At 38.2% G+C, this 24,279-nt stretch overlaps 3 protein-coding genes, 1 long non-coding RNA gene and 1 other non-coding gene across 7 annotated transcripts in view; 3 read left to right on the plus strand and 2 right to left on the minus strand.

The window, feature by feature from the left end:
• Positions 1 to 80: 80 nt before the first annotated feature.
• Positions 81 to 2,533, plus strand: mbf1 (multiprotein bridging factor 1). The gene is made up of 4 exons (XM_002046472.4): positions 81 to 238; positions 327 to 450; positions 1,946 to 2,106; positions 2,180 to 2,533. Exons 2-4 carry the CDS (start codon positions 327 to 329, stop codon positions 2,330 to 2,332), a joined length of 438 nt encoding a protein of 145 aa, XP_002046508.1. The 5' UTR covers positions 81 to 238; the 3' UTR covers positions 2,333 to 2,533.
• Positions 2,534 to 4,898: 2,365 nt separating this feature from the next.
• Baldspot (elongation of very long chain fatty acids protein baldspot) lies at positions 4,899 to 21,654 on the minus strand. The gene is made up of 4 exons (XM_002046473.4): positions 21,428 to 21,654; positions 19,745 to 19,996; positions 6,860 to 6,997; positions 4,899 to 6,751 (listed from the first exon to the last, which is right to left on the minus strand). The coding sequence occupies exons 2-4, from the start codon at positions 19,924 to 19,926 to the stop codon at positions 6,112 to 6,114; spliced, it is 960 nt and encodes a 319-aa protein (XP_002046509.1). The 5' UTR covers positions 19,927 to 19,996; positions 21,428 to 21,654; the 3' UTR covers positions 4,899 to 6,111.
• LOC6622996 (U12 minor spliceosomal RNA) lies at positions 11,039 to 11,221 on the plus strand. Its single transcript, XR_048880.2, has one exon. It is a non-coding gene; the product is annotated as a U12 minor spliceosomal RNA (small nuclear RNA).
• LOC116650533 (uncharacterized) overlaps positions 20,025 to 24,279 on the plus strand; it is a 78,984-nt gene continuing 74,729 nt past the window's right edge. Inside the window, exons 1-2 of one of the 2 annotated variants that reach the window (XR_011416315.1) lie at positions 20,025 to 20,541; positions 20,624 to 20,946. This is a non-coding gene — a long non-coding RNA (uncharacterized lncRNA). The remainder of the gene's footprint in view (positions 20,542 to 20,623; positions 20,947 to 24,279) is intronic. The other variant, XR_004303527.2, reaches the window with a different exon arrangement.
• Positions 22,179 to 24,279, minus strand: part of Egfrap (EGFR adaptor protein) — a 28,414-nt gene continuing 26,313 nt past the window's right edge. For both annotated transcript variants that reach the window (XM_015175427.3, XM_015175428.3), the window contains exons 5-6: positions 23,882 to 24,162; positions 22,179 to 23,817 (exon numbers count right to left, since the gene is read on the minus strand). In XM_015175427.3, coding sequence (XP_015030913.1) covers positions 23,593 to 23,817; positions 23,882 to 24,162 — 506 coding nt within the window. In that variant the 3' untranslated portion in view covers positions 22,179 to 23,592. The remainder of the gene's footprint in view (positions 23,818 to 23,881; positions 24,163 to 24,279) is intronic.

A 24,279-nucleotide genomic window follows, 5' to 3' on the forward strand; every position in this document is an offset into this window, starting at 1 on the left:
CGAATTGCGCGCAGCCAACATCAAGTGCGTTGAACAAGTGCGCGCAGCCGACTTCACGTGACTCTCGAATATGTTCAATTTAAGTAATCGAACTAGTTCAGCCGTATACAACACTACACAACTCTTCGAGTCACACCGTTCAGATATTCATATATAGATAGTTCTGGAATTTGTTAGTTTTAATTACAAAATAGTCATATATATTCAGATTAAGTAAAGCATTAACAAAGCAGTCAATGTAAGTTGTTTGAATTCACATAAATGTGCCGCACGCAATATGCTACACGTTCAATGTTTGTTTCATATTTACCCCATAAAAATATAAGATGTCGGACTGGGATACGGTAACCGTTTTAAGAAAAAAGGCCCCAAAGTCTAGCCAACTGAAGACCGAATCAGCTGTGAACAATGCACGCCGCCAAGGTGTTGCCGTCGATACCCAGCAAAAATGTGAGTAAAATAAATGACGGCGGCTCTTCTAAAATTTGTCTACGGTGTCTGCGTGCTATGGACTCTGTTCGTTTGAGAGGGGGGAAAGGGGCGGCGCAGCTGCAATCAATCCCATGTGTATGGCGTGGCGTTTTGTTGTTGTTTTCGGCGGCTTAGTTGTGTCAGGAGTGTAGTATGCCTGTGTGAGTGTGTACATGTGTGTTTTTGATATAATTTCGCAACACTTGCATTTCACAACCTTTCGAAAGCTTTCCGACTACTCAACACTAATGCCGGCCATTTTAGCTCACGTCTAGAGCTGACCTACTAACTAAATACAGTGAAAGCTCCAACTAACGAACAGCTGACTCTTGCGGCCATCTGCAGCAGCCCAATTATTCAATAACAATATAGTCCTACATTTATTTTGATCAAGAAATTTAATTAGAAATTGAATATCATCAAAAATATTGATAACATAATTCGTGCTATTTTTAAACCAAACTAAATTTTATTATGTAACAAATTGATTGACTCAATTTTCATACTAAGACTGCAAACTGTAAAGTTTGCTGGTTCGGTTCACAGTTTGAACCAACGCCTCACGTTAAGGTTCATTTCGTGAACCTGTTCCTAGTTCACGTGTTGCTCACAAAATATAATATAATTTTTATTTAAACTATTTTAATTATCCGAATAAGTTAACTTTTTATGTTCAGGTTCAGGTTTAGGTTCAGCCGCTTTATCGTAAATAAATGAATGGAATTTGTGCTTCTGTTCTTGTAGCTGCTCTAGCAGGACTAAGAAGACATAAGTAAGAGTGCTCTGGTCGGGAGTAGCCGACTGGGAGATACCCTGAACCCTGTCGCACACACACACACACACACACAGGCGCATACATTTACACACACAGTCTCCTCTAGCTGCACCTCGTCCCTTGGCTCCTCACTATGAGAAATGTCTTGTTGATTTACTTCGGTATTTATTGTCCGATTTTTATGCATTTTTCAGGGCATTTTTATGGCAAACAAATTTGTGCAAATACCAAAGACGCCGCCAAAAATGAGTTTTCATAATTGTACGGGAAGGGCACAGCGGAAAGTATCTAATAAATGCACTCTTCTGGACTTGTCTTCTATACAAGCTCTTATAAGCTCAAAAAAACGGGAATTCGATAACGATTGTTAGCGATTTATCGAGCCAGTTATCGAAGATTTGAAACAGACTTGATCTGCGCGGGCAACAAGAGGAGAGAGAGAGAGAGAGAGAGAGAGAGAGAGGGAGATATCGACGTGTTCTTACAGACGAACAGACAGAGAGATGAGGTAGTTAACTTACCTGTAGATGCTGAGCATACTCCAATTCCAAACGGAGAAGTTAGCCTCCACCTAATACATTTACATAGAACAATTAAAACTTTGTCACCCAATTGAGTTCTGGGTGCGCTCACTGTATGGCATTTGGCATTGATTGGTTGCGATTTGTGATTTGGCTTATTTTTTTGATTCGATTACAGATGGTGCTGGCACCAACAAGCAGCATGTGACCACGAAGAACACTGCCAAGCTGGATCGCGAGACTGAGGAATTGCGGCACGACAAGATTCCGCTCGATGTGGGCAAACTGATTCAGCAGGGTCGCCAGGGCAAGAACATGAGCCAAAAGGACTTGGCCACGGTAACTGAAACAGCAAAACAATATCAATTATAATTGTGTGTATTTAATATGGATATTTTCCAATTGATTTTAGAAAATCTGCGAGAAACAGCAAGTGGTTACCGACTATGAAGCCGGACGCGGCATACCCAATAATTTGATACTTGGCAAAATGGAGCGTGTGCTTGGCATAAAATTACGTGGCAAGGAGCGCGGCCAACCAATAGCGCCTCCCGGTAAAAAGTGAGATGATGCTGCTGCGTCCACTGTTGTGGTCGCTCCGCCTCTAAACCATAAAAATGCCAGACACCAGCAACAACCGGAGTCTGGCGGCGGCTGGAGCACCGTCAGCAGCAGCAGGCGCAAATGAAGCACTATCCGGGAGGCTGTCGCACCAAACAAAATCGGGTTAGCAGCTAACAAAAAAAAAAAAAAAAAACCAACAAAATCACGAGGAGAATGAACGAGTTAATATCTACAACAACAACAACAACAGCAAAACAACCACAATCAATCCAAGCAAACGAAACAACAACAAAACGCATTAAATTCTTTGCCACATTTGCTTTTTCTTTTATTATAAATGCACAACCCACCACCCACCCACCCATTTATTTTGCTGACAAAAATTCAAACATTGTAATTCAATATTGGAAAACAAAAAAAAAAAAAAACAAACAAACACACACACACACACACACGCACGCACGCATACCTCAAGGGACAATGCACAAAAGGACAGACACAACAAACTGAACTCAGAAAAAGATTTATTATTAAATTGAGTCGCAAACAGCTTGAAATGTTGCGCTCATGGCTAAAATAAATTGTTTTGTTTATTAGTTTTGCTCATTTTGGCATATTTTAAAAAATATACATATTAATATATATACATATATAAATTATTGTTTTGTTTATTGAATACATCATGTTTATGCATTTAAATGAAAAAACATTGAATATATACACACACACACACACACACACACGCAAACAAAAGTTCTTTTAATCGAAAACCAATCCTAACTCTAGATAAGCGAAAATATTGCTCGAACTCTGAACCCAATCAAACTTAGGCTCATCTTGTGGTTGTTCTCATTGAAAAAATTAAAAAAAAAATAAAAAAATACATTAAATATATTTAACATTCATATGAAATATGCATGCATCATAAATACATATGCCCATGTATGTGTACTAATTTAGAGCTTAGCCGATCCTTTTTGTAATCTATCATATATTATATAATAATGCCCAGTTTCTGGGCTCTTCAAATGTGCGTTTACTTAAATACACACACACACACACGGACACACACACACACATATAAACAAGATATAAGTATTTTAGCAACATTTTCTAGTCTAGTATTACAAATTATTGCGATCTTTTGCTATTGCCACATTTTGGAGAACTAACTTCATTGCGTAAAATTTATGCAATTAAAAAAACTAAAAAAAAACACTTAAAAAATTAATAGTATATGTATACATGTATGTGTAGTAAAACATTTTCCGAAGCAAGAAAATAAATGTTTTTTTCCCCTCACACATCATTTACGTGAAATTCAAATCGGTTCCAAATAATCGAAAATCGAAATCGGAAATTAAAGAAATATATTCTTTGAATTATATATATTTGGTCAACTTTGATTTCACAGCCTCCGCTTCGAAAACTAAACAATTGTCACACACGTAAAACCTCTTTGAACTGGAGTATTATATAGCTTAGAACTCAGTTTTGAATAGTTTTTATATTAAAACTTGGCATGTGGCTTTAAGCAGAATTTTAATTTTAAGATCGGAACTAGATGGAACCTATTTGCAGACCTAGGAATAAGCGCTGAAGTAAATAAGTTTTTGGTAGAAAAGTCTAACAGGCTTCAAGGTTCGAACCCGTCGACGTTTTACACTTTCAAAGCTTTGTAATTTTTATATTCAAAACTTATACGAATAATATTTGAGGTATATTTGAGCGAACAGTGTTGCATAAGCTGTTAAGATGCGCCAGTGTAGTTTCCTTTTGGTTAATTAACCGTTTTTAAGCATTTAAAAGAGACATTTTGGTATTTAATCAAAAACTAATCTAATTGTCTCATTAAAATTTCTGATTCAGCCGTTGCGCAGGGCAAGTTTAAATTCTAATTGGAGCACTAGTGGGATATGTTATTCAGCTGTTATACATTACCCTAAGCGCTGTTAAAATTTCCCTTACAGCAGCGCGCACATAAAATGTAAGCATGAGACAAAGCTGACAGACGGATTTATGTTAACTGGCTTTTTTCTGTACATGTTAAGATTCCAATTGAAATAATAATGAATACTGTAACTTACTGTAACTGTTAAAATTCCCCTTCCTTTACCATAGAATGTTAGCATGAATCAAAGCTGACTCAACACAGACGGATTTATGTTAACTGGCTTAGTTCTGTGCATGTTAAGATTCCAATTGAAATAATAATGAATACTGTAACTTACCTGTTACAATTCACGTACAGCGCCTTTATACATCACAGGGTGTTTCTAGTTAGTTGAAAATGGAGCACAATAAAACAAAACACATTTCCGTTTCCTTTTTCCTTTGTTACATTTTATTTATCCGTTGTTTTTCTTAGCTTTTCATCAATTCTCTTTACTTTCTTTACTATATTACCCGACAAAAAATTCAATTTGTTCGCTTAATTTTCTTTTGTTGTTATCTTGTTGAATTTCGTTCACATTTTGACTGGCTCGCAGAATTACGCATGCGCAATCCGCTACGCTGCAGCTTTCTCATTACTCTCATTCTCTCTCTCTCTCCCTCTCTCTCTCTCTTTTGTTGTGTGTGTGTGTGTGTCTCTTTATCGATTTATCATGATCATGCATCGTTTAGACTAAATTAACTTTTCAAGTAGGACTTTTTGTTTGCTGTTAAACGCTTCTGCTTACAAATATAAATATATAATTTAAACATTTGCTTTGTTTTCTTTGTTTACGTTTATCGAGGACTGTTTGCTGCTGCTTTTTCTTCTTCGCTTTCTCTCTAATTTTTGTTTCTTGTTTTACTTTCTCACGTTTTCTGCTCGCTGTTAGAAACTTTGTTCTGGATCATAAAAATTTCAAAAAATAAAAAATCCAAACTAATTGCACGCCCCTGCACGTTTTATCAAAATTAGTTATTGAATACAGTTTTTTGTTTGTTTTGCTTTGTTTTGTTTTGGTTTTTACTTTACAATAACAATTTGCGCTTTAAATTGAACAAGTTGGGCAACTAATCTATTTTCCCCATTTTTCTTTTTCGCTTCATTCATATTTCGAGTAGAAATCAGTTTCAGCTACATAAAAAAAATACCAAAGAAAATACCAAAAAAATGCGCATTTGCCAACACAGGTTATATATATGTGTATATATATTGTGTATAGGTATATATATATATATATATATAAATATATATATGTGGGTAAGTATTCGTAGGGATAACTGAGCGGCGGTCTGAACTCAATTTGAGAATGTTTCTATATATATATGTATATTATATTTTTCGTAATTTCCTTTTACAGTTAAAAAACAAATGAAAACTAGAGAACTTTTGGCTTAAACTGCAATATCAAAAGAAAAAAAAAATAAACGCTATATATAGCATATATAGGCAGAGGAAAAGGTTTTTACATTCCATAGCTAACTTTTTACAAAAACATTCATCGGAATTGGGCTGCGCTTCGAATTTCGATTTCATTATGTACATGACGTTATATAAACATATATTTCTGGAAATTTATATATATATATATATATATATATATTTATGTGTTTGTTTTAGTAAGCCAGCCGCCTGGTAAAACTCTACGCTTAATATTAAATTTATCGAACGCCCCTCGTGTGCGCCTGCTGTCTCGCTCTAACTGTTTGTGTCGGCCCTTTTTAAAATTAAAAAACAACTTTTACACCTCGGTACTGCATAAATAAATGTCCTTAGCCTTTAGTTGGTTGGTGACGGGGGAGTGTGAAGGGGGGGTTAGGTTTGGGGGGGGCGCTTATAGTGTGGCTCTACTGCGCCTTAGCCTTGCGCATATAGGCAGCCTGTGCATCCTCGCCAACATATTTGCCGGACAGACTGGAATCGGCAACGGATGCCGTCGGGCCATCGGCCAGCTTGGCGGTATTCTGGGCAACCAGGGAGGCGGCCATGCGACGGCTCTTGTGTCCGCCGGGCGACAGGTACGCCTTGTAGAAGAAGCGCGCGAACAGCACAAAATAGCTGAAGTACATGGCGATCGATAGATTGATGTTGCGCTGCGATATATTGCACGATTGGGTGCCGTGCGTCTTCAGGAATCCGTTTGCCCACACATTAATTGCACAGCCAATTATCATTTGTGTCAGCTGCAGCGACGTGATGATCATCGAGATGAATCGCGGCGGATTGAATCGGGCCGCCTTCAGTGCATAATAGCTGTACATCACCGAATGCACACAGTAGTTCATCACAATGAACCAGCGTGCGGAACTAGTGTATTCCGTATAGCTGAACCACGAGTAGATTAGCACCGTAATGTGATGATACCAGTGCAGGAAGATTAGCGGCTGTTTGCGCAACACTATGAATATCGTATCGCCCAGTTCGGGCAGTTTGCTCAGCACAAAGAGCCAGGTCCAGAAGCCGCACACGCGATCTTGTTCAATGTAGCTACAGGCGGTCGGTTGAGACAGAGCGTGGAGGGAGAGATTGTGCAAAATCAGGTTTTATTATTATTGGCACTGCCGCTTTGACCTTGCGAAAATATTCCAATCTCACCTGGGCACACAGACCGAATGGAATAGCCCGTAATGACGCAGCACGTGCAACAGTTCCGGCGCGGTGCGAGCGGCGCCCATTATGCTGAACATCGCCAGCAGCGTGTTCCATATGATCAGCGGTCCACGTAACTGAAATCTGTAAAGATAACACAAGACGTTTAGGCATTAGTTAAGGCAGTTTACAGCATGGGCAAGAAAAGCTTTAAGATCTAAGACTTATGTTCTTTATTATCCATCTATCAATCTGTCTAATTATCGATATATGATCGAAGTATAAAGTTATCGTAATATCCATTTATCGATATAATTATCAATATAGCCAATTACTGATATAACCAATTATCGATATATACATTTATCGCTCTGTCGAATTATCGATATACCCAAATATTGTTATATCAAATTATCGATAAATTTATCTTATTATCGATACATTAATTTATCAATATATCCAATTATCGATATTTTCAATTATTGATATACCGAATTATTAATATATTAGTATAGTAATATCCAATTATCGTTATATCCGATTATCGATATATCCAATTATCGATATATCCAATTTTCAATCTAGCTTCATGATTTTTTATATAGTTTCATATTATTTCTATATGTTAGAGAACTGAAGATCGAAAAGACAGTGCCCGACAGTATAAATCATGCCATAGGAATTTTAAGTCAAAAATCCTAGCACAATCTCATCAATATCCGCTTGCTATATCATAATACACTTGTCGTAGAAGCTTTATGGAATGTTTTTTCTTGTCAAACTTTGCATATTAAATATTTCCCGACATTGGAAACATCCCTAGGAAATTGTCTGTTTTAAAAATGGAACCTAACTGCACAGACGACATCTGAAATATTCTCGAATTGCAAGTCTCGTTCTCGAGTCGCTTTGTCTGGGAGCTTCGTCATAGATTGGCTTGGTTTTATTTTTCAGACTGTTTATGAATATGCAAATTTGCATTGCATAAACCAAAGATCAACAAACTTTAAAGTTAGTTAAGGGCGGGGTGCTTAGCAGGGGCGGGGCTGACGTCAAAGTTTAAGTGTTTTTTAAAAAATCGAGAAACAACAAAAACAATGCCAAAATGATTTGTCAGTCAGTCAAAGGCAATCGCATTGACACTTCATCGAGTGTTTATCATTAGCTAGAGATCAAGTTTATTTTGCTCGACTCGAGTCTCCAATTTAGTGTTAAGCCTCAAGGCCCCTACACACACACACACACACACACACACACATATATATATATGCCCATATATTAATTACCTATGTCAGGCTAATCGTTTGGGATTGACACGCAGCCTGCTGATGACACAAGATTCTCAATTCAGTTATCAGATCACTCGCTGCGTTGCCAATATTATTTGAGAATCGACAAAAGTCTAGAATATTGCGCAATTTAGGCGTTACGATCGGATCATAATTCCCGCTGAATACCCTTCACGAAGGACAAGCTACACAGATTAGAGGCTGGCTTTCATTTAGAAACATAAATGTGAATTAATGATCAATATTAACTGATCTGCATGATCATGCTGAGAATTGATCAATGCAGATGCTGATGCTGATATGGAAGCAGCTTTTAACGGTTATATATTCTGATCTGCAAGATAATTCGAAGATCCCTTCAGACAGATCATGAATCAAAGCTGCGACTGCACATCCTTGAAGAGCTTTATAGGCAGAAACTGATCCTCATAATCTAAAGTTAAGACTCTGATCGATGGGGTAGATCTAGCTGATCCTCTTGTTAAGATTTTAATTGTAAGACTAAAATATAAGGGAACTTATCGTTAGAAATAAAGGCAGCTGGTATTGATCCTCTCGATCATTATGTATAGAAATATAATACTTGATCTAGCAGATTTCTTCTCTATCGATCAATTTCCTAACGCAAGACTCTTCCTAGTTCCGAGCTGTATAGAAATATGCTAGATCAAGTATTATATTCCTAGTTCCTAGATCGATAGATAGGAATCACCTATCATTGTGTCTTTTGCTTGATCTTGAAACTTTCTATAGAGATCTTCGCTTGTAAGCATTAAACGTTGACGACCAGAAGAACCAGCTGTCATTATTCTGATCCTCCTGATCAATGTGTGGTTTTATATCTTGATCATGCAGATGTCCATAGAGATCTTAGGGATCATATCTTCCGATTACTTGATCTGGAAAAATTCTAATTGGCTTCCAAATCTTAAGATGTACTAATAAATCCCAATTAGACGATCCATTTATTAATGTAGGGAAATCAGGATTACGATCTATAGAATTGTATATGTATCTGAGGCACGTGCTGTAAATGGCAAGGCATAGTAATTTATGTTTTTATAACAATCAATTCAATTTCTTTTACGTTAAACTTGCCCGGACTGAGAACATGTTTTGCATTTCCAATGAGCTCTGAACTGTTTTATTTGCTATGCGTTTTTAATGTGTGATCTGTATATTTCTTGAGCAACGCGTAAATGCGTCGACATGTAAAGTGTATGACTCAAGGGCGTGCCGGGTCTGACTGGGAAATGACTAAGTCAATTAATCGGCTAAAGATTAAAATTAAATATTAGACGGGAGTGTGCAACGAGCAAATACCCTGTAACATTGCCTCCAGTTGCCAATAGTATTATTTGTACTTATTAAGTAGCTTTTGCTGTGCTCTATTGTTTCTCCTCTAGAATCAACCCTATGAAAAATGCTTTCGTAACTAACTTAACTTCGGTCTCCATTGTCCGATCTTTATGAAACTTTCAGGGAATTAATATGGCAGCCAAATGTGCGTTAATACTCAAGACCAAGAGCTTAGCTTCTAAAAATTGTTATTTGTACATTTTAAAGGGAAAGGATTAAAGCTATCCAAAAAGTAAGATGTTCTTAATATGTGTGTAATATACGCGCATCGAATGCGGATTCTTGAGTTCTTGTAAGTTATCAGGAGCAACTTTATGGGTTCGGACAAGCCTCTCCCGGCTTCTTACATAACATTCGCTCAACTTGCTTTTTCAAACCATTTTCTATGGATTTGACAATAAAATAAAGAATAATCCATATCAGTCAACGACTCAGCCAGCTGCTCATCATATCGCTCGCATTTCGTCAAATGCAATAAAAATACAAGTTCAATAAATATTTCTTGCAATAGTCTTGACAAAAAAAAAATAAATAATTAATAACAAAGTGGGAACCTTATCACGCCAGAATTAGTCATAAAAATCACTATATAATGTCTGGCTAAAAAAAAAAAAAGCCGATAACCGATGACGGTGTACGCGGAATGTGGCGTGTTAAATGTTTATTCATATATGTATAATCAGCAGAAAATAAGACAGCTTGACTTGTTGGGTCGAAAGATGGCACAAGCTTTTGGGTCGTAGAAGAAAAAAGTGAATGCAAATTGAAAGGCCCCTGCATTAATATGCAGACATACAACAATAGATAAATAGCCAAACACATCTATACAGCAAGTGCATAAAGCTTAGCAAAATAGATCAACTATCATAAATTTCCCCAGAAGTTGACAAATTGTTTTTTGTTTTACCGTTCAAAGTCTACAGAAAATGTCAATTTTGCGTACAGTTTATGGCTTGGGCTTAAGTTTATAACAGTACTTGTGTTATCGATAACATTAATTAGAGATTTTGCTCAAGCATTACTCAACACTAATAAGTATTATTACTGTCGCGGGGCATCAGAAACAATCATAGCTGCTGCGTTTCGGATTAATTGAGGCGTGAAAAAAATGTTGCTTGATATGCATGATTTCCAGACATTGTCTATATAGTATATATATTATATATACATATCGTAGTGCTAAAATTGTCAGAGTTAAGAGAGCTCGTAGACATAGACACGAGGCGCACATGCCTAATGGACAATTAGGCTGCGTATGCTGCTCGCTGTTCGCCGCTTTTATTTCAAGTGGAAACGTTTAATTCGCAACTATGTTAAATCTAGATGCTGCAGCAATTTAGCGGCAAGCAGAAACGAGAAAAACAATTTGTTTTTATTTAAACGAATCAAGCAAAGGCGCGTTGTAAGCAGCCGCATTAAACGACTCGACACGTCGATGCGCTGCTGTTGGGAATTTTAACGTTTTACAACCCTTAAAATTCACAAACGGTTCTGACGCAACGCACAAGACTCGCGCGTTGGCCACACTATACAAATCGTGCCAAAACATTATGAGTAAGGAAAACCAATAGGCCTTGCTAATCGCTTGGCAGTTTGGCTTCTAGGCAGAGGGACAACCGTTCCTTGAAGCTCAATTTTTGCTAGGGCACAGGTCGTCCCCGGCGCAAATGCGTAGCGGCGGACCGGCGCCTACTTTGTGTCCGGTTTGCTGCTGTGGCATTTTGGGTGAAGCGATCTGCCCGTTAAGTGATGCTTGCAGAGGGGGGGAGGAGAGCCTAAATTCCAATTAAAGTTTCACTTTGATGCGTTTAGGGGGAGGGGTGCGCAGCAAATATGCGAAAATTGCATAAGCAGCAAGAGTAACGAATGAGAGCGAGCTGGCCAAAGCGCTCTCTTGCTTTTCTGGACAGTGAGCGAAATGGAGAGAGAGCAGCAGACAAGTTGGGCACTAAACCAGATTTTGCAATACTGGACTTTTTAACGAGATTATGCAAGCTGTAAACAAATAAAAAGTGAGAGAGCAAAAGAGAGCGCAAACGTTTGATGAACCAAAACAATATCAAATGCTTGGGCCAGTTGAGTTTTTTTTTTTTCTGTTTTCTTTTTTTGGGACTTGATTTATGCAGTTCCAAAAACACATATACACAAATACATGTGTAGCTTTTTATTGTAAATATGTGTATAATAAATAAGCATGTCTGCTGTTTATGGCTGCTTTGCACTTTTGTTTCGTTTGCCTTTGGGCCACAAATTCGCAACATTGTCTCGCTGTTGACGGCATTTCCATTTTTTGGCTTTGTTGTGTTTCTCTCATTTTAATTTGGCCAACATTTTGTTATTGTATTGCAACACATTTGCGGTTTCCCTGTTTTATAGTTACTGTCAATTTAGTTGCTGTTTTTTTTTTTTTCTTTTTTGCATTCATTTTTAATTTGTTTATACATAATTATTATGCCCGTCTGAATAAAATTGCATATGAGATGACCCATTGACCAACATAATTTTTCGCTTAGCGTTATGTAATTATTTCACGGCCAGAGTTAAATGATAGCATTAATCTCTAACTTTTTGGGATTTTTGTTAACATTTCCAAACCCTCATTAATTTATTGCCATTTAATTACACTTGAGCTATTTTAGGTACTGATTTTATAAGCACTTTGGCAACAGGTGTGTGGCAAACAGGTGTTTCTTATTTTTTTTTTTTTAGATTAAAATTCAAGTAATTTCCATTAAAATTCTGTCTAGCCTAAGATTGTGATTAAGCCGTCTTATCTCAGTGCTGCCGCTTTGGCTATATTTTTGTTTAGCTTAATTTGGCTATTTTTAGATGTTAAGCTATTTTTTGGCACCCTAATGTCAAAAAATCGTGTGCAATGAGCGCTAATAAATCTAATTAGGCTAGTTTTGGTATTTTAGTATTTTAGTACTTTGGTTTTAGTTATTTCTTTAAAGCGACATTTGGCAACACTGCTTATCCAATCCTTCAGTTTTTGCCCAGCATCGTAATTGTGTGCACTTGTAAATAGTTTCTGCTGCTCATAACCGTCTTTGCATACAAGAAGAAACGAGAGAGAGAGAGAGAGAGAGAGAGCGAGGAAGAGAGAGAGCTTCCAAAATGCGACGCATATGCAGCGCATTCTGTGAAATATTTAAAGGTCAGCAATGCGCAAAATTCGTAGAATGACCGAAATGCGAGCAGGTGAAGCAGCAGTAACCAAAAAGGTAAACAAGGTGAATTTATGCCGAAAGTAAAAGTGTAAAAATGTGGCGTGATGGCGTTGACGATCGCGCAGATGCTGCAAATAAGGAGAGCGTGAGAGGCGAAGGGGGAGCAGAAAAGAGAGAGAGAGAAAGAGAGCAGAGTGCGTAGGCTCAGCTCGCGATGCAGACGCAGGTAGACAGAATCGAATTTCTGCTTTGATTACATTTCGGGCTACTGTTGTTGTTGTTGTCGTAAATATTTGAATGACTCACTTTAGTAAGATGCTCTCTCCCTCTCACCCCCTCTCTCTGGCACAAAGTTGTCACAGCTAACGGTTTTTTCTTGTGCCAACCTTTAAAGTTTCACTTTTTCTCATAGCATCTGAATTTATTGCCGCGCGCGCATAATAAAATCGAAATATACATATGCATGTGTGTGTATGTATGCGTGTGTGTGTGTGTGTATGTAACAGTTATTGTTGATGTTGCTTGCAAGTGCTTTGCGGTAATTATTTTGCAGACACGCCCACTCGACACGTTATGTCATGTCGCACAATTATTTATTATTTATTTACCACTAGATGAGCTGGGCGGCCTTAGGGCGAGAGCTTTCATTAAAATTCATACAACATGCAATTATTTGCAAGCTCAGGACACTGTGCGTGAGGAAAATTTCAGTTACTTGCGTGCTGAGCACACATAAAAGGACTCTCTTTTTTTTCCGTGCTTGGTTAAGTGGGGTTAGAGCTTAAGAGAGGGTATTTATAGGGCAGGCACGCATGTACTTTGTAATTTAACACACACACATGCACACAAACAACTGTTATTGTTTAGTTATTATGTGGGCTGGCACAAAAATAAACCAATTTTCTACAGTGGCTCAGTCAGAATTACTCAGCGTTCTTAAAATGGAAAACTGTTTTTTACCTGTCAAGGTCAGGTGTTGCTTTTTTTTCAACTTCAGTTTTCCAAACATTTTTATTAAGGTTTCTTTTAAATTTCCGTCAATTGCTTTGAACTAAACGAAAACATCCATTTTCCACTCTTGACGGCGGAACTATAGAGTTCCGTTGACTAAAACTTGGTCGATTCTAATTGGAATATCAATGCACAGTCTTAATTTGTACTGACTGGAAAAATGAGCTTACATTCAGATAATCAAATGAGATCTTTTGGTTGTCAACTTACAAATATCACGTAATATGTTAGGCGGCAGTTAATTAACTCATTGTAATTCAAATGGAATTAACATAGTTAAATTTAACAAATACTAGACTTGCTGTATTTTAAGTATGCCTGGATCCGTATATGGTCATAAACTTTTGCTACACGCTGTCACACACACACACACACACAGCTCTCTCTATGTAGAGAAGAAGCATATCTATCTGTATGTGTGTGATGATGCTTTCCACCCACACACACACACACACACACACACACACACACATACACACAGACAGGCTGTATGTTCTGTATGCTTCTAGATTCTGTGCCCCCATCATTCATATACGGAGAAGCTCACGCAACACGCGCCGAGGCCGCAGTACACAGAGCAACAAAATATTTGCACAGCTCTCGTGTGCGTTTCAGATTTTGTGTTTTCCTTTTATGGTAATTACAATGTTTGCATAACTATTTCGTATACCCTAAAAATGGTTAAATAAGGGTATAATAATTTTTATGAATGACTTGAAATTTGAAATATCTTTATGCGCATATTGCAAATACATAATTAACTTTTATTTTTATTTTTTTCGATATCTCCTATTTTCACAATATTTAATTTAAAAACATGTTTTTTAGGCGGAACTCGGAAATTATAGAAGCTGTTTACACCAAACTTGGTATGTAGTTTTTTGTATGGTAAATAGATTTAGTAGCATGAATAATTCCATATAGATCGGACAAGGAAGACCGATTTTAATCAGGATTTTGGGGCACACTCTCTATATAAAAGAACCTTGAATGCTTGGGGCTGGGTATCTCTAAGTCGGTCACTCTCGACCACAGCACTCTTATTTATTTTATTTATTATTGTTGCGTTTCGCTTGCGGCTGTGTCTGCGGCTGGCAATGCCAATTAGCCTTTCATGTTGGCCAGTGTAAGCGTGCAGCAATGTTGCCATGTGGTAATTGAATGTCCTGCGCTTTGTAAAACCCCAACAACGCCCCACTGCCAGCTGTTGCCAAGCAGCAGGAGACACACCCACTTCTGGCATGTTCTTGTTGTGCCACACACACACGTCCGGTGAGAGGGGAGCGGGGGAGAGGGATTTACATCTACTATATATGTAATTTGAATGGTCGTGCTTGGTGCAGCGAAATGTGGGGTTAACCTGGTGCCGTATTTAAATGACTTTGAATTGACTCTCCAAGTGGAAAACGAGTGTTAAAATATGTAAATGCAGCTAAACCATGTTTACTCGAATAGGGGGAATACACCAAGGTTACCGAAAGTAGATAAAGTTTAAATACAATTTGAATAAAATGAGGTAAATATCAACGAAATTAGAATATGAAAATAATGGTTAATTAATTTTAATAATATTTAATTGAACAAATCTAAAAAAAGATAAGTTCAAAAGAGAAAAAAAAAACTGTTGAAGCTGGCAAAAATTTAAAAAATAACAGACATCCTTAGTTCAGATATCGATTCTAATTGAAATTCAATTAAATAAATTAAAATGATATTTAAAAATTATTTAAAGTTTGGAATAGATAAGTTCAAGGGAGAAGAAAGTGTAAAATATGCACAATAATGCACACATTTTAGAGCTTCTCTAAAGAATTTAACTTTAGGATTTGTTTACAATTGTAATTCAGGAAGTGAATAATTGTTTATAAGAGTCTTTCAAGCATTACATATACTATTTAAGTACAGTAAACACTCGGTCGTAGACAACATTGCAAATTGCGACAAAATCACGTTAAAAAGATGAACTTAATATATTTATTTAAAAAAAAAACAAAAGAAAAAATACTTCAAAACAAGTTTCTGTCTGTTATCATTTGCGAGCGTTTACTGTAGGGGTACATTTTTTTAAAACCTGTGATCGAATTACTATATATAATTTACCCCCATCGTGAATCATGGTAAATGATATCATAAACAATTACGACAGCCAGTTTAATGTTGCTTTTTATTTTTGTCGCAATTTTTTATTTTGCCGGCCCCGAAAGTTGTGTTGAATTCCCCTGATAAGAGAGAGCGCGTTCCACAAGCGGGCGACACGGCGCGGCCCAGCAAATGGGCGGCCCGGGCTGATAACAGGCGCGATGTGCGCGCGTCTCCCCAATATATATATAAATATATGTATATATATATATGTATGTACTTGATCAGAATACCCGGCGTCGAGCGGCTCAGGAGAGATAATGTTGAAAATGCACATGTTTTTTTGTTGCACGTTTGACCTTGGAATTGTCTGCTGAGTTTGAACCAGCGACTTGCTGTTTACTAGTTCAACGCTCGAATATCTAGGCTACACAAAACTTCATATTTAGAACTAGTTTATGATCTAAAGGAATGTTTCTTTAACAATTTAGATTCTTAACGTTTTGTAGAAAGTAGAGCCCATTTTGGGCTGAAATCAAAATCAGAAACCGCAAACGAAAGGCAAATCAGGTGAAAAGTCGCTTGGCTGGGCCAAAGGTTAAAGCTGTAACGTGATAAAAACGAATAATAAAAAGCAAGTGCAGATGATCTCAGAGCGTATTTAATTCCCCCTATTTTTTTTTTTTTATCTTTTGTGTGTTAACCCTTTGCTGACGCAGATCGTTTTGACAGTCCCAGTCCCACGGGCGCGGACGAGGGCGAGTGCGCCTCTGCCCCCACACCAAACCCGGAGTTGACACCTTTCTCAGTACCAAGTCCGCGTGTGTCCATGTGTGTAAATATTGAAACGGCATTTAAAGTGTAAAGCAACAACAACAACAACGACTTTGTATGTATTTACTTATTTTTTTTTTTTTGGAAAAGCCGCAATGCTGTCACCGCTTCAGATCTGGGCGTAGAGCCAAGCCCCTTTTGGGCGGAATCATTGGATTCGGCAATCAAATAGAAGCGTGTAGTCTGTCTCAAGTTGTTTCGAGCGACACGCTTCAGCTTATTATTATATAAGACATTTGATTAAAGTGCGTCAACATAGTTTTTTTTTTTATTTTATTTTTTTCGTTCGGAAGAATTGATGGGCCGTGTGTAATGAGTCGTTGTCGACTTGAAAATTGTGTAATGGCAGACGAAACGATTGCGATAAGAAAGTGTATTAAACGGAGGGCGAATCGAAATTGCAGTAGTTTCTGACAAAAAACGAAACATTTTCAAAGCAATTAAAGATTTCTAGTTTTATTTTAATGGCATAATTAATCTATTTATAAGGAATTATGTGGAAAAAAACCTATGTATATATGAACATCTGGATGTCTAATTTATAGAGCTCAAGAGCTGGAAGGTCACATTTCAGGTCACTTTTGTGCAATTACACCAAGAAGCGTGAGAAACAGGTGAAATACGCATTTAATATTCCACTTCTTTGGGTGAAAAATGAGTGGAAGACAAGTTTAGCAACTTTGCGAACTTAATATTTAAAAAAAATACTCCAAAATGCACTTGTCTGTGTGAAAAATGGGTGGAAATTGAAGAGTTATGTATTTTTTTAGAAAAAAAAAACGAACAAAAATTATGCATATATGGATTTCCAATATATAGAACTCGACAACAGCCAAGTTTCACTCAAAAGAAATTGCTTTGAATTATTTTTTCACTTCTATTCCACAACTCTAGGTGAAAAAGGTGTGGAAATTGAAGTGAAACACTATATACTATATAAAAAATTGCCCACTAAAGTTGATTGCATTTCATTTGTTATAGAAAACGAGATTGATTTAATGCACATCTCATGGTATGCCTAGATATGGATGTCATGTCACCAAACAATTCACGCAGGCAAAGCCAAAGACAATTAGACAGCTTCAATTGCATAAACGCAAACACAACTCACTGTGCAAAATGCGAGGGGACAGCTTTGAAAATTTGACAAAATTGCAACAATTTTCCATCTTTTTTTTTTTGGGTCATTTGGACATGCAACGCGTTTTGTTTGTGTGGATTGCTGAAACTCTGATTGTGAACGTGATCAGGCCCTATCTAGGCGTAATAGGCCATGTGGATTGCTTATAATTTTCTTCAATTAGGGCGTGGCAATGGGAATTTCTAATGAGCGAGAGACTAACGGCAGCTGAAGATTAACAGGCAATCGACAAAGTGAAACTAATTATTTGTTACGTATACGTAATATCGTGTAGAGCCAAACAGCTGTACGGGATTCCATTGAAATTGCACACATGAAAGTGTGCATAAACATCCCATCTAGTACTTATGACATATATATATATATATACATTTATTTATTTATTATTTCTATGCATAAGCGTTTGCAGCAAAGTTCTGGAAGCATTTGCCGTGGCTCTTTGTTCGATTTGTTTGAATTGAGCGTGGGCCTGGGCCTCGGAAATGGAATTCTGGTTAAGCTGCTTGATTATTATTATTATTATTATTAATATGTTAAGCCAAATGTAGCTACTGCATATTACGGCATTATAATAATATAATCTGCATATGGCCAGGCAGATAACTTTTATTAGCAGCTAAGCATTGGGCGCCAAAGCCCACCTGGTCAAAGTTCAAAAGCAAAACGTGTGTACTTTGTGTCCAGAGATAACAACTCATACGAATTTATCAATTATCGGTATTAAATTGACTTGACAACGAACTTGATGCATTTATTAAAGTTAGAGGCATTTAATTATATTTATGACTTGAAGAAATTAGTCGGCTTCACAAGGCAGCACAAGTTTCGCTGGCAGCAGGCGTTGAACCGTCTAGGCAGTTCGACGCTACGCCGCCTCATAATGTCATGTTTGCAACTATTCTTAAGTTTCTTTCATTCAGTATCTCGTTTCAAGAAAATTAACGATTCATTAAAGATTCATTCATATAATGAATATATTTAAAACATTTAACGCTATTCCCTTTCTGCAAGACATAAAATCAATATGTCCATTATAAAGGTGATTTGATGTCCGTGAATTTAAATTGTAGTGGAAATTGTGGGAGGCTCCACAATAAGCAAATGAGGCACACGGCACGCGCCTCAAATTGTTGGAGCTTAGGAAAAACAACAAGCGGCATTTGGGCGCGACAATGGGGCAGCTGAAGGGGGCTGCAGGCTCTCGAGTCTTGGCATATTTTTGTTGCAAACAAATGGACAGACTTTTGACCCATGCCAGCTTTCAGTTTAAATTCCAAAGGAGATACCAAAATGGCCAAAGAGAGCGCAAAAGTTAGTTTAAACAGAAAATGAACGAATTCAGAATTATGCAATGCAAGTCAAGAGCTCTCAATTTGCTACAGTGAAGTCTCAACTAACGAACAACTCGCTTTGGAGGACATATTCCTGAACGTACCTTTATTTAGCAACAGTGAAAGCTCTATAGACGAACAGCTCTCTTTCTAGGGCATCTTTTCGACTGTAATTCTATTTAGCTACAGTGAACTCTCTTTTAACGAACAACTCTCTTTGTAGGGCCTATTATTGACTGTACTTCTATTTAGCTACAGTGAGAGCTCTATAAACGGAAAGCCTTCTTTGTAGGACATCTTTTTGACTGTAATTCTATTTAGCTACAGTGAAAGCTCTATAAACAAACAGCTCTTTTGGTAGGACATCTTTTTGACTGTAATTCAATCTAGCTACAGTGAAGTCTCTTTCAATAAACAACTTTCTTTGTAGGGCCTATTCTTGACTGTACTTCTATTTAGCTACAGTGAAAGCTCTATAAACGAACAGCTCTTTTGGTAGGATATCTTTTTGACTGTAATTCTATTTAGCTACAGTGAAGTCTCTTTCAACGAACAACTCTCTTTGTATGGCCCATTCTTGACTGTACTTTTGCTGCTACTTTTACTTATTGTATGGAGCTACCCTAGCGAGTTTTTACTGTACATGTACACATATGCTACGGTAAACATAAACTCACCTCGGCCGATTTTGCATAAAGTGCTGTCCACCGAATATGACCAGCATGTAAATGCCGCAATAGTAGAACACCCAGGTCCAGTTCTCCAGCATCCATTTGCGTGTGCGCTGGTGTATGAAATCGTTCTCGAAATCGAAGATATAGGAATAGTTGGGCGTTACGCTAATGTCCATGTTGATCATTGTGCTGGCTGTTGTATGGGTGTAGTGGCGCGCGTGTGTGTGTGTGCGTGTGCTTGTGTGTGGTGAGTTTCTATAGAGATTAAAAACAATAGAGGACAGGTATTATAGAGACTTTGTTTAATGCTTATCAAAAATCACTGACATGCACGAGTATTAAATTTGCTTTTATTTTTTTTTTTTCAAATTTTTTTCTATGTTTATTTCTTTTTAAAGATTATAAACTTTATTTGTCTTGACATTAAACTTTGACCCGCGACAAGTAGAAAGCGCGCGTTTCTTGTCTCGCATAAATTTCTTGTCTTTCGGCGAGTGACCTTCCACAGTTGGGTCCATTGATTTTGCATAAACACGTCTGAAGCGAGAGAGCGCGCGAAACATAGAGAGAGAGAGAGAGAACGGAGTGGGAGCGAACGCGGCTGCTGCTGCTGCTCTCTTAACACACACACATACACGCGCACAAAATGCAACTCATTCATGAATGGCGGCGTCGGTGGTTTTTTTCTTCTTTTTTTCCATCTTCTTCCGCTATTCACACCTTCGCCCAGTCGCCAACATGCACTTGTCGCATTAGTGTTAAAAAGCGCCAGGAACTAAGGAGGAGTAGCCGATTGAGAGGTAAGTCGCGCGCGCGACAGTCTGGCCGGCTGCGGTTATTGCTGCTCGCGTCTCACATTCATTCATTCTCTCAATATTTCAGTCGCAGCGCCGTCGCGTGTCTCGTGCGCCCACAAAAAGCTTTGAACAGCAGCCGGAGCAGGCCGACTAAATTAAAATAAAAAAAACTAAAGTGCGCAACAAAGCGGAATGCGAAAAAATATAAAATATCAGCGGCGCTGGCAGGTGCCGGCAGAGGGTTGCCAGCAAGCAGGAAAAAAAAAAAAACCAACGAAATAACAATTAGAGAAACATACATATGCATGCACGTATTTGAATGTCTAATTGCATGCCAGACACGCGACAGTTTGGCTACGCACACGAGCCCACTCACACACACACACACACACACACAGGCACACTCAGGTAATTTCATTTCATTTCGTTAGCAAGTTAAGCTTTGGCGTATCATATCCGGTTTTTTTTTGCGGCCCAACGCTTTCAAAATTTCTAGTGAAATTTTTTGCCGCAAAGGTTTTCATGTGCATGCATGCATACATACACACATATATGCAGGCATGCATGTGTGCGTCTGTCTGTGTGCGCATTTGTATGTTTCATGTTGTCGCACCACCCTGGCAAAAAATAAAGGCAAAACACGCGTTTTGCTTCACATTCATCTTCTCGCCCATTCGATGGGCTTTCATCTTCTCTCATTTTATGCTGAGAGCGCGCCGACGTAATCGATAAAGTACACAAATACGATAAAAATACATGTGGCAAAAAAAGGCAGGAAAAAATTTCCTATATGCCGCCAGAAAGTTACAGTTAATCGCACTCCACACAGCACACTCTCTAATTTATTCAATAAATAGCGCAGATTTAATATTGCGTTTAATGCATTTACTTTTTGCTGTTGTTGTTGTTGTTGTTGCTGTTTGTATTTATGCGCTGGCCAGCCTTTTAACGCACGCGCTACACTTTTTTTTGAATTTGTCCGCTAATAGGGAACTCTCTCTTTGAGCAGCCGGCGTACCACTGAGCGCAGATGACTCGCTGCTTGGTGTATTTAGGTTTTTATTTAAACAATTTACAGACGAGCGCGAGCACCAATACCAGCAGCGCGTGCGGCCTACTCGTTGAGTGGTTATTTTCATTCTGTTAGGCTTAACATTGTTTTTATGTTAACAGTTTTGCAAATGTTAAATGCCAAACGATAGTTACTATCGATACTGCCGCCGCGATTGTTATCGTTGTGCAAGAGTGCACCAGTTGAAGTTGGAAATTTTGAAATGCAGCCCTCGTCAGTCAGCTGTTTTAATGGCTAACATGGCGGCAAATTTAAATTGTTATGAATTTAAGTAAATTTTTGAAAAGCCTAAACCTGTTGTAGATATTTAATGGTTGTTCAATTGGCTTACACAATGTGCATAATGTTAGCCTTTGTTTATATTTAAATACATGTTAGCCTCAACGCAGTGCAAGTATAGTTTTCAAGTGTTAAAAAACACTTCAATGAAAGAAGCCAAAGCGGCCGTTATGAATTTAAATTGTATTCAAGTAATTCTTCAATGTATATTATTTATTACAGCAATTACAAACAGTATATAGCTAACATAATGCATAATTTGTTGTATAAACCTAGCTACTTAATTGATTAATATTACACCACATTTAATTTTTTTTTTTTGCTTAGATTTTTCTTTAACATATACATACATATGAATATTTGTATCAAATACGTCTATATATTTCTCTAAAAAACTAAATATGCTTTTCTTTTTGTTGTTATTCTTTTTTTTTATATTAAATAAACACTGAAACATTTCGCAAAAATTCCGGCACCCCGAAAAAAAACCCAACACATTAACATTTAATCCCATTTGCAAGCTATTCAGGATTGCGTCTGTGGCAACAAATATGCAGCTGCCACTCACCGGCAAATGAACACAAAAAAAAATACAGAGTAGAAACATTGCAGACGCATAATACCGACTGTACAATACTCTGTTTAGAGTTTTCAAATAATTTAAATATGTCCGAATAAGTCTTTCTTGGCATAATATATTCCGGCTTATTTATACTCTGCCGACAAGCCGGCGGCTCGAATCCCATATACCCCGCTTTACCATACAAACAGGGCATAAAAATGTTGAAAATAATTGTAATGTGAGTTTGAATATTTGCTTCATATGGATTTCATATTGCATATTTTTGTCTTTGTTTTGTTTTTTTTTTTTTCAACCAGGTTTTTTTTTTTATGTTATGGCCATGTGTGTTAATGCTCCCTCCGCCCACCGTTGGCCGCGCCCAACGCCAGTTTTCATTATCAATTTCACAAAAATGTTTACAACTTTTTATACACTTTCCGAGGGTATTCCAATTTTGTGACAAAGGGTGTCAAGCCTGGAAGAAGAGTGTCTTTATTCTTGATCAGAATCAAGAGTCGAGATATATCTGTCGGGTTTCTATGCAAACTAGACGCTTAATCTTAAAGCTGTCGGATCGAAAGACTATATCATATAACTGTCCTAGAAATGATTGGTCGAAAATAAAGTTTTTATTTGGAAAACTTTTAAACTTCTCAAGAAATTTTGATCAATATACTAGGAATACTTCCAGGCATCTCCCTTTTCTTTTCAAAATCGGTTGACTATATCATATAGATCACTAGAGATTACTATAACATTCTATATGTATATCTGTAGCTGAAATCGGTCGTAATCGGTCTTTCAAGAAATCTTTAGCAAACTGCCCATTTGCAAGCTACACAATTCTCGTAGAGTATTTAATTTTCGGTGTGACGTAGCTTGCCGTTCTTTCTTGTGTTTTGTGTGTTGGATTCTGGTGGATTTTTGCGTTTGGTCGCCACGTCAACCGCCAGCACAGCCAATTAAGCAAATTAAACAGATTGTTATCCTGTCCAGACAGGACAGCGGGCCGCAGCAGACCCGCCTCCTGACACCAGTTCAGACAACATGTGTGTGCGCACGCTTAATTCAATCAATGTCACATAATTACTTAATTAATTAGATGCGGCCCCGCACCCGCTGCCCGCCCGCCCGCGCCCGATCACACATTCAAATCGGCCATCATTTTGCGAAAATCATTTAGCGAGCCGTACATCTCAAAGTCGCCTCCGTTCCCGCTTCCGCTGCCATTCCCATGCCCGTAGGCCTGCGTCTGGGCGCGTATGTGCGCCGGACGCGGCAGTGTCAGCGGCACCGGCAACAGCTCCGGCATCACGGAATGATGCGTTATCAGAGCACGCAACGAGCTGAACTCCTTGGTGAAGCCCTGTTGGATTAGAAGAGATTAAGAGTGTTTGCATAAGTGGGAACTTTTTGAGACTCTTTCTTACCTTAATCTTGTAGCCCCGCTGCGTGCGGAGTATCAAATAGTGGGCGACGCGCGGCGATGGCGGCGGCACGCGCAGCGACAGGGCAAAGCAGCCCGGCTTGGTGCTGCTCTGGCGCACCAGAAAGGCGCCCGGACTCTGGCGGGACAGCACCTCCAGTGAGATCTCTCTGGGTATGCCCGCCTGATACCAGGCGGCACCTTTCAGCTCTTGCTGCTCGGCCAGGCTCAGGTTGTCCAGGCGCAATGGTGAATTCGCCGCAAACAATTTCGGACTGGAGTTTGCTGTGGCAGAGAGAGAGAGAGAGAGAGAGAGAGAGAAGCTAAATAAGTGGTCTCTTCTTGAACTTTCGCCACACAAACTTGGTCTTCCATTTCCACGTGTGCTAGTGGATTGCTCAA

Source organism: Drosophila virilis, chromosome 3 (assembly GCF_030788295.1).
Source record: "Drosophila virilis strain 15010-1051.87 chromosome 3, Dvir_AGI_RSII-ME, whole genome shotgun sequence".
Lineage (NCBI taxonomy): Eukaryota > Metazoa > Arthropoda > Insecta > Diptera > Drosophilidae > Drosophila > Drosophila virilis.